The sequence below is a fragment of the Pinus tabuliformis genome, chromosome 4_1, assembly GCF_031772625.1.
Source record: "Pinus tabuliformis cultivar Carrire ecotype Pingquan chromosome 4_1, CPIR1, whole genome shotgun sequence".
Lineage (NCBI taxonomy): Eukaryota > Viridiplantae > Streptophyta > Pinopsida > Pinales > Pinaceae > Pinus > Pinus tabuliformis.
Genome location: NC_142303.1, coordinates 30,036,865 through 30,047,404, shown reverse-complemented (window position 1 = coordinate 30,047,404; position 10,540 = coordinate 30,036,865). Strand labels below are relative to the sequence as shown.

Sequence of the window (10,540 nt, the reverse complement as noted above, 5' to 3'; positions counted from 1 at the left end):
GCTAATAATTCTATGACAAACATAATATACCTATAAAACATAAATTAGTTTAACATACCTATAAAACATAAATTAGTTTAACACTTTTGATAAATAACAATATAATATACTTATAAAACATAAATTAGTTTAACACTTTTGATAAATAACAAATAATATACTTATAAAACATAGATCAGTTGATTTTTGTAAAATTTTATTTACATCAATTCTCAAGTTCAAATCTTATAAGGGATTGAAGATAGAAACTAATTGTAGAAATTACACTATCTTGAACATTAAAGATGGACATTTAGAACTAGCTCATGTTTAAACTCAACCGAATAAGAGAAAAATAACAATTAAATTAGTTTAACACTTTTGATAAATAACAATATAATATACTTATAAAACATAAATTAGTTTAACACTTTTGATAAATAATATACTTATAAAACATAGATCAGTTGATTTTTGTAAAATTTTATTTACATCAATTCTCAAGTTCAAATCTTATAAGGGATTGAAGATAGAAACTAATTGTAGAAATTACACTATCTTGAACATTAAAGATGGACATTTAGAACTAGCTCATGTTTAAACTCAACCGAATAAGAGAAAAATAACAATTAAATACTAGCTCTTGCCTAAACTCAACCCATCTAGCCGATAATCCCATTTATTTTCTAGCAAACGAAATACATAGAGAGCTTAGTTGTCTAGTAGCGCAACTAGGGTTTGGTAAAGGGTATAGGGTTTCAAAGAGTTAAGCCCGTGTTTGGACCCTCAAGATCTTCGATTGGCTGGGTTCATCGATTTCTGCTCTTCCTACTGAATCGATCGTAGAGGTCTTTGCCTCTGTAATTTGATTAGAAGGTGCCTGGCAGGGTTTAAGGATTTCTCATTCTCCTCTTCTTGAGCCGATCGTAGAGACATCATGGTTAGTATTTCATGGCCTTCGTTTTTAATTTTTCTGCCATGCACTTACTGTAAACAGTTTAAATTTAGTTTTCGTTAACGCTGTTCCGGACTGTGGATCTGAAAACGGGCTTCATAAGTACTTTTTTCATAGGATTTTGTTATTTCTCTGGAAGGTATTAGTGCAGGGCCTTTGTGATTTTTATGTTGCGTGATCGATTCATGAGCGCTTTCTTCTGGTGATGGAGTTGGGGTGATGGGGTTTATTGTGTGAATTATAATGAAAGTTTATTTATTCAGACAAGATAACATTGCTTCAGCAAAAACGTCTCAGTTATCCTTTTTTGTTTTCTTATTTTATTAAAGTATATGTTATATGTTTGGCTTAAAGACATCTTTTAATTAATGGTTCTGCGTAACGATCAGTGATATGTCAATTTACCCTGTTAAATAGTTTTTCAAAGTTCAAACCTGGAACTTTTTGATGTAATGTTTTTTAATACTTTTCCGAGTTCAGGGAATGCGTTTTCATATTCCCTGCAAAGCGAAGGACTCGCACCATACTCTAGCATTATTGAGTAGCCTGTCAATTCATGGTTTTCATTGATCGTTAATTTGGGTAAAAATCAGTCCGATGTGAAACTTTTAGTAGAAAATGTTTCGTTCATTGAATCAATCTGGCGTGAAACATTTAATCTGCACCGAGCATCATATCCCACATTGAAGAAATCTTCGATCAGTTTTTGTTGCCGCTATTGAATACATTGAAAACTGAAATTGCCGTTCGTTTCGTTAAGTTCAAATATTCAATTGTTTAGCGTGTTGCTCAAAGCAATGTTATCAGTTGAACTGATTTCAGGACTATTCAGGAACACTAACTTCCACATGGCATTTCTCCAAAATTATAGCAAATCAAAGTCTGAAATTTTTACCACAGGTACTCAGGCATGGCATTTCTCCAAAATTATAGCAAATCAAAGTCTGAAATTTTTACCAAAGGTACTCAGAGATCTTTTCTCCAAAATTATAGCAAATCCTGAAATTTTTACCACAGGTACTCAGACATCTTGCCTCTGTCTCCTCAAGATTTCACATTTTGAAGCATATTTCAGGAGTATTCGAGAACCTTAACTTAGAGCATAGCAAACCATTGCTTGAAATGTTTGCCACATTTACTTAAAGATCTTTCCTCTATCTCCTAAAATTTCACGGTCTGAAACATCCCAGAAGAAAATTATAGCGGAAAGGCCAAACTGACTTGTTCACTCCACATATCACAGTTTTGCTCCACCTTGAAAACCCCAAGAGTATTCCCTAACTTCTCTTCTGCACCTCAGATCTCTTCTTGCTTGGATGGTCTTCAAAAGCACTCCTTTATCCTTTATAGTGTTTCTGCGTTCATTTATGGGGCTGACTTGTAAAATTGGCTGGGCTGACTTGACAAAATATTTCATATCTTCTCATTCCTCTGGAGCTAGATGAAGTGCCATATACCATTTGAAAGGTCTCGGAATAAACTTTTCAACCATATTATCCCATGCTTCCATTTGAACTAGGTCTTTATACTCTAGAGTAAAAAAGATTTCAAAGATAAAGTATCCAAACTGGGCATAAAAAAAACTGTATATACAAGCAATATTTCGAACAATCTTCATCTTGCAACCTTTATCTTGGACATCTGTAATCTCCCTGTCTTTGACATCAAGGACAACAATATTTCCAACAAACTGTCAAGGACAATATTATCCCTTCCAATCTATTGTTGACGGATGCATGCATGCGTCCTCAATGCTGAAAGCCTGCTAAAGCATTGGTGCACCCTCATCTATAGAACATTGTGCTGCACAGAAATCAATGTTGCACAGATCTGCTGAGACTGCCATGTGTCCATACAAAATTGCAGTGTCTGTTGTACTTTCTGCTTTAGTATGGACCTGTTCCAGAACCTCCCTTGCTGAACTGTTTTCTATCCATACCTGCAACTATAGTTTCTTCTGTCATGTGTGAATCCAGGACTTGGACACAATTTCCAAGGTTCCAAAAGCTAACAATACATGGGTGAGTGACTCTGACTATATTTCTTGGAGAAAGAAATAATGTGGTAGGGATATATTAGGATTAAAGCCCCACATGGGATGTGTTTTACGCTTGAATTGCTTTGGCTTCAAAGCATATGATAAACAATCATACGACCTCTTCTAGGCTTGTTCTACAAATTAGGAGGATTTCTTGGCAATTAATTGATTCCTAAAATGAATGATCATGGAAGGTGCTTTTATTGACAATGGAAATCTCAATTGAAACTACTCTGGAAATGATTTCTATAAGAGTTTGAGATTACATTATTGATTGGTCAAATTATTTCCAGTCCTTGGTCAGGATTTCTGGAGGAGAAGAATGCCGAAATTTTCTAAAACAAATTAGGATTAAGTGAGCACATTTGAGAATTGACAACCGGTTTACTCTTGCCCAAGGCACTTATGGACATATCTGTCAAAATCTTATGGTCTTTTATCACAGCGAAGAGTCATTGAAGCTGGTAGATCTTTTAGAATTTGTTATGTATATGTTAATGTAAATAGCTGCTGGTAGGTTAACTGCTGATATGGGTGCATGTTTTGAGAATGTCATGTGGGCTGCTGGCCTCTGTTTGCTAATGAGTCAATATATGATGTGTGATGTATATACCTCATTCATCTTTAATAGCCTTTACTTTTCAGAAAACTCATTTTCTTTTCATGCAGTTATTGATTTATGCACACTTTTCTATTTTTCTAGTGTCAATTGTGTTGAGTCTGGATTATGCTTGAATCTTTCATCAGTCTTCATGCTAAGTTGTATTTAGTTTATGTAGAATGGTCTATATTTTACATGAATGCCATCATAATTTTACCTTGCTATATCGTGCAATCTTTAGCCCAATTCATGTTCAAGATTAAGAATCTGCAGATGATGTTTTTTGATACATACTCGTTAACTGGGATAAGAACTTTGATTTAGTTTTGTTGATCTCTCTAATATTTTGGACGTTGTATTGACTTCAATTTTAGGCTCGTGGATTGAAGAAACATTTAAAGAGGCTCAATGCACCTAGGCATTGGATGCTTGACAAACTCGGTGGTGCTTTTGTAAGTCAAAATATAATAGATTTTTTTTTTTGTAAATATATGACTGTAAATGCAAGCATCCTCCAGGCAGGGCTAATTATTTTATCATTCTCTGCTTCAAACTATTACATAATTTGCTTCTATCTTGGATCTGTTTACTTTTGCAGGCACCAAAACCATCTCCTGGTCCTCACAAGGGGAGGGAATGCCTTCCTCTTGTTGTTCTTCTTAGGAATAGGCTGAAGTATGCTCTCACATACCGTGAAGTCATAGCCATTGTAATGCAAAGGCTTATATCTGTTGATGGAAAAGTCAGGACAGACAAATGCTATCCCGCAGGGTTTATGGGTAAGTGCCTTAGTGGCCCAAGCATGTAGATTTAGAATATGCAATTCAATATTTTTCCACAAGTCGAAAAGATTTATTAACTCTCTGTGCTAAAGTGAGATTTTGTTCTTGATTGGTTGTGTTACGTCCTCTAGATGTCCTGTCAATTGCAAAAACAAATGAGAATTTTAGGCTTCTTTATGATGCAAAGGGTCGTTTCCGCTTGCATTCAATCAAGGATGAAGAAGCAAAGGTATTAGTATCATGCTTTTGGTTTGATTTTTCAAAACATGTGACACAAAGCACTATGTTAAGTTTCAGAATCAAAACCAGCTGTAAAGTGTCTTTTGAGGAAAATAAAACAAGAAAAATAATGCTGAAGTTTTAGAGGTTAAATGTCGTAGCCTTTTGTAGTAAAGATCATACCAGCAAATGTCGAAAAGTCACTAATGTTTTTCAATTGTCTTTTGTAGTATAAACTTTGCAAGGTTCGTTCTGTACAATTTGGAGATAAGGGTATCCCTTACCTCAATACTTATGATGGACGCACAATTAGGTACCCAGACCCATTGATCAAGGCCAATGATACAATTAAGCTTGACCTAGAGACGGGCAAGATCATGGAGTTCATAAAGTTTGATGTTGGTAATGTTATAATGGTTACTGGAGGCCGCAATAGAGGTCGTGTTGGAGTCATTAAGCACAGAGAAAAGCACAAGGGTAGCTTTGAGATTATTCACGTGCAAGATGCCGCTGGGCAGGAATTCGCGACCCGTCAGGGTAATGTGTTCACAATTGGAAAGGGCACAAAGCCATGGGTTTCCTTACCCAAGGGTAAGGGTGTCAAGTTGTCCATCATTGAAGAGGCCAGGAAACGCCATGCAGCTGGAACTGCTGCAGCATAAATTTTGTTCATTGGAAAACTCGATGGTTTTGATAGTCAGAATTTGTTAGCCTAGTAAATACTGTCATTATTAGAGAAGATTAGAAGGTTGGGAAAACTTGGTAGCTATCGTTGATTTATGTCTGGAAATCAATGTAGAAGCTAAGTCTAATCGGTCCAAATCTAGCACTAATATTAGAAGGTAGGCCTTGAATCATATCGGAAGTCCGAAGTGTTACTCTTGCCAGAGAATTTTAAAGTATAAAAAGTCTTTATAATTTAGGTCTTGAATGATATTGAAGTGCAAAGTGTTATTTTTACCAAAATTTTAAGTGCGGAAAGAGCCTTTATATAATTAAGCAATTACACCTAGACCGGAAGCTAAGATAATGTTTTCCAATGTTTTTTAGAATATTATACCATTTAGTTTAGGAAGGAGAAGGAATCATCACATATGGAGTGAAAAAACTTGATTTTTTTACTTTTTAGTATTTGAAAGAGAATTGATGACAAGGAGTCGAGAAAAAAGCTTACCCACCCTTTTTTCCCCTTTGCAGACCAGATGACTTGTAAAATCAGTAAAATCACAATATACTATTTAGTAAATGGTCAAAGAGATTAGAGATGCATTTAACTTTTTTGATTTAGTTATGTAAATTAGGTTATTCGTTTGATTATGTTTTGATTATAATAGGGACAAATTACTCGTGTTTAATTATATTTAAATTTAATTTAGTTATGTGAATTAACTTTTCTTTTTTATTATGAATGGAGGACAAATTACTCCTATTCAAGTATTTGTATGATTTTGTACAACTTTTGTATAGTACACCGTAGTAGAGAAGTTATGATGGTGTACTAGAATATAGAGTAGGGTAGATGACTAATGAGGTTTGTATAGTAGAGTTTGGTGGAGGACAACATGATTTGATAACGTGAGAAGTTATGATGGTGTACTAGAATATAGAGTAGGGTAGATGACTAATGAGGTTTGTATAGTAGAGTTTGGTGGAGGACAACATGATTTGATCATGTGATGAATCGTGTGTTATTCATGGCAAGGTATAGATGGGTGTGCTAAAGGTATGTAAATACTTGGTGAAATAGGGGCATGATTTTAGAGATGTATGAATGGGGTATGGATGGATGACATAGCCTCACTTTAGGTAACTGGTTGTTCAAGTTTGTTGGCTTGGGGGAGCTAATGGTGTTGCATTGCCTATGGCTGGGCTGCAATGGTGTAGCATTACCAACGATGAAAGACGTGCTTCAACAATATGCTCACCTTAAGGTTCTCAACTTGGGTTTGGTTAGGACATCCGGGTGTAGTTTAGGTGATTTTGTTGATGGTCATGTTAGTCTATTGGTGATGTGTAACAACTAAGCTTATTGAGTGGTAATGCATGCTCAAGTATTTGTATGGTTTTGATAAAGTATAGTGTATTAGCATATAAAGTACGATAGAGAATTTATGATGGTGCACTAGCATATAGTGTGGGGTAGATGACCAATGAGGCGTTGTATAGTAGAGTTTGATGGAGGACAACATGATTTGATAATGTGATGGATTGTGTATTATTTATGACAAGGTAAGAGTATAGTTGAGTGTACTAAAGGTATGTGAATACTTGGTGAAATAGGGACATGATTTTAGACACTGGTATGGATGGATGACAACATATCCTCACATTTGGCCATTGGTTGTTCAAGTGTGTTGGCTTGAGGGAGTGAACGATGTTGCATTGTCTATGGTTAGGTTGCAATGGTGTAGCATCAACAATGATGAAATGAACACTTAAACATTTTGCTCACCTTGAGGTGCTTGGCTTGGGTTTGGTTAGGACATGTTGGTTAGGTGTAGTTTAGGTGAATTTGTTCAATGTTCATGTTAGTCACATTGGTGTTGTGTGGTGTGGGATGCCCAAGTATTAGTATGATATTTATATAATGTATTAGCATATAGAAGTAGGGTAGAGAAGTTATGATAGTGTACTAGCATATAGAGTAGAGGAGATGACCGATGAGGTGTTTGGTGAAGGACGATAAGATTTGATAATGTGATGGATTGTGTGTTATTCATGGCAAGGGAAAAGTATATATGAGTGTACTAAAAGTATGTGAATACTTGGTGAAATAAGATGCAAAGTTTGTTTGAACGCTTTCAACCTTCTTAAATGCTTGAAGGACTATAACTCTGTATCCACACGTGACAACTTTTTTTCATTGTGTCTTTGTGCATCTTTATTTTTGTAAAATAGATATGGAAAAAGTGGATCAATTGGTGGTGTTCTATAACAATGATGATTGAAGAATTTTATGTCAGCGTCTGATTGGGGATTCAATCTCATTTTGTTCAAATTTGAAACAAAAGCTCTCTTTTTGACGCATTGGAATATGCAAAACATAGCTTTTTACTGTCATGCCAAAAACTCTAAGGCACTCTCAACTTGTTCAACATGAGTCTTTGGACACCAAGTATATTAAGCACATGTATATAGGTCTTTAGAGGGTGCTTAACTTTTAATTTAAAAAGTTCAAATGATCATAAAACAAATTTATTTATTTTTTGTTTTTTATATCGTAAGGTTAGAAGTGTGGTTGTAATTAATAGAAGTTCATTAAAAATGATATATATTTTTCATTCATGGTTTAGTTATGACTTAGACTATATTATATAAGTGGAAAGCCATTGAAAACCTTCCATTTATTGAAGGAGAGATAATTGTACAGTTTGGAGGTATAGATGTTGTCCCAATTGATCTATCTATTGGCATTGAGACATGTTAGTCAAGCATAGTCCATGTGATATTTGTTAGTGATGCCTATGCCGAAACTAACAAAGGTCACGTTTGTGTTATCCAACAACTAGGCTTCATGAGTGATATGGAATGTGTTGAAAATACTGAGAGGGGGGCTAAATCAATAATTCATTTACAATTGTTATTTTATGCTAGTTAAGATCACTTAATAAATCAGAACACAAAAATATACAATAAAAGAATAATTTCATTAACAATGATGACGAGGAGTCCAATCCTCTTTTACAACAATAATCTTATAATTCCTTCAGGGCTCCAACCCTAGATGAAGGCTCCAATCTTCGATTTCAAACTAGGCTGTAACTTTTACTACACCAAGCTCCAACTTGGTCTACTTAAAGACTCCAATTCTCTCACCAAATTCAGGCTCCCGTCTAGTTTTCCAGAAGGCTCCAACCTTGTGAGGACTCCAATCCTTTAGGGCTGCAACCCTTTGCTTCAATGCATCAACATGGTTTTAGTACACCTTTAAGATTTCTAATATCTTCTTCAACAAGTCTTGAAAATAACTCCAAGATTTGCTTTAACAAATTCTACAAAATGCTCCAAGGGCTTGTCCATTAGGGTCATCTTCTACAAGGTTAGTATGTGTCTCCAAGACTCTTCATGTCTACACAACAATATTCTACAAAGCTACTCCATGAAGGCTTCAACAATGCCACTTCTTCATAGACGACAACTTCAAAATTTCCTTTGACAGTGCTTCAACGCAACTGCTATAAGAATGCACAAAAGGTCCTCTCCAAATTGTCCTCTAGGTCTTTTCAAGTGTGCTCTAAGATATTCTTCAAAGTAGGATAGAGAAGTTATGATGGTGCACTAGCATATAGCATGGGGTAGATGATCAATGAGGTGTTGTATAGTAGAGTTTGATGGAGGACAACATGATTTGATAATGTGATGGATCTTGTATTATTCATGGCAAGGTACGAGTATAGTTGAGTGTACTAATGGTATGTGAATACTTGGTGAAATAGGGACATGCTTTTAGACATTGGTATGGATAGTCCAAAACAAATGCCCAATAGTTTTCCTTGATCCCAAAACACTGTCCTCCAAATGATGCCCAATAGATTGCTTCTCAAGAGATGTCCAAAAAGGTTGTCAAACGTTCCTTTAATTTTGCCACTAGGTTGCTCCAAACAATGCCAAAAAGGGTTTCTCTCAAATGATGCCAAGAAATCCCAATCCAAAATGTTGGAAATCAAGCACAGGTCTGATTAAAGTTATAACAAATCCAAACTTGGATGTTACAGGTCTGTGCTCCTTTTACAAGTTTGAACTCAAGAGACGTTACAAGATACTTCAATTTAAATGTTACAGGTCCAAGTATAGATATCACATATTTGAGTTCTTGTTTTAAATGCTACAGGTCTGTCAGTGATATGCACAGGTCTTTGCGACAGGTCAAGGTTACATGCCTTCACAGGGCGGAAATTACAAGTGTTACAAACCTTATACATACTTGAAGTTGCAAAGAGATAATGAATCTCCAAGAATCGATAAGGTTGCTACATGTGTCTTGACTTAAGGTTTTAAAGTTTTCATTGTTATTTCATTTGTGGCCTCCTTTAAGGTATGAAGTTTGCTCCATAGCAATCTTCCCCATCAATGCGCCCATTGCTTCATTCAACAAGTACTTGATTTGTGCCATATGATTGAAAGTAAATTACATGTTCAACTCTAGGGCATATATTGGTGAAGGTGCAGATTTGTTTTCGGAGTTTGAGCAGTGTAATGGAGACCTCTCTGCTGTAGAATCCATGCCTAATATATGTACCTTTGAAGTTATTGGAGAAGTTGTGGAGGTCTCAACACCATCCAATGAAGATGTCAGTTCCTTTGCAGACGGTCGACACGTGAAGTTGAATCCTCTTAATTTTGAATGTTGGTTTCTTTGCAGAGGGTTGGCACATGTGGAGTTGAATCCTCTTAATTTTGAATGTTGGTTTCTTTGCAGATGGTTGGCACATGTGGATTTGAATCCTCTTAATTTTGAATGTTGGTTTCTTTGTAGAGGGTTGGCACATGTGGAAGGTTCAACAATTGTGTATGGAATGTTTTTTTCACAATTGCAATGGGGTTAACTCTTCAACGGTTGCCACAACCAATCCATATATGTACAATCCAAAAATAAATGCTATGGCATCATATGTGAACAAGTGTTCCCATGACATCATAAATTGAACTTTTTTTCTTAATCACTGGATCCAGTCAACTTCCTTTTATCAAGGATCTAGAAAGGGCACCTTTCTCTTCCATACAATGTTATTTAGGTCAACCATGCTAACCCTTTGCCATTCATGCCACTAATTTAATGATTAGGGCTTTTCCATTCATCAACTGTTCCATCACTATCAACATATACCTTTTCATTTAGGGCATTTGTTTCAATAATGCTTGGCTTTCATCATCTTTCAACAATGTTAGGGTCATACTTCAGGGCTCTTCAACAGTGCTAGGGTTTCATTATCTTCAACAATTCTAGGACTTCATCACTGACATCA

The 10,540-nt window shown here is 35.6% G+C and overlaps 1 protein-coding gene across 1 annotated transcript; it reads left to right on the top strand.

Moving 5' to 3' along the window:
- The first annotated feature begins 659 nt into the window (after positions 1-659).
- Positions 660-5,515, top strand: LOC149174024 (small ribosomal subunit protein eS4x). Its single transcript, XM_089419141.1, has 5 exons — positions 660-919; positions 3,948-4,025; positions 4,172-4,352; positions 4,487-4,584; positions 4,805-5,515. The coding sequence occupies exons 1-5, from the start codon at positions 917-919 to the stop codon at positions 5,234-5,236; spliced, it is 792 nt and encodes a 263-aa protein (XP_089275267.1). The 5' UTR covers positions 660-916; the 3' UTR covers positions 5,237-5,515.
- The last annotated feature ends 5,025 nt before the right edge of the window (positions 5,516-10,540 follow it).

Excerpts from the sequence above, each read along its gene's own strand:
- LOC149174024 (XM_089419141.1), top strand. Across the intron at positions 4,026-4,171 it reads ACAAACTCGGTGGTGCTTTT|GCACCAAAACCATCTCCTGG; the intron begins GTAAGTCAAAAT and ends TTACTTTTGCAG. Across the intron at positions 4,585-4,804 it reads TCAAGGATGAAGAAGCAAAG|TATAAACTTTGCAAGGTTCG; the intron begins GTATTAGTATCA and ends TGTCTTTTGTAG.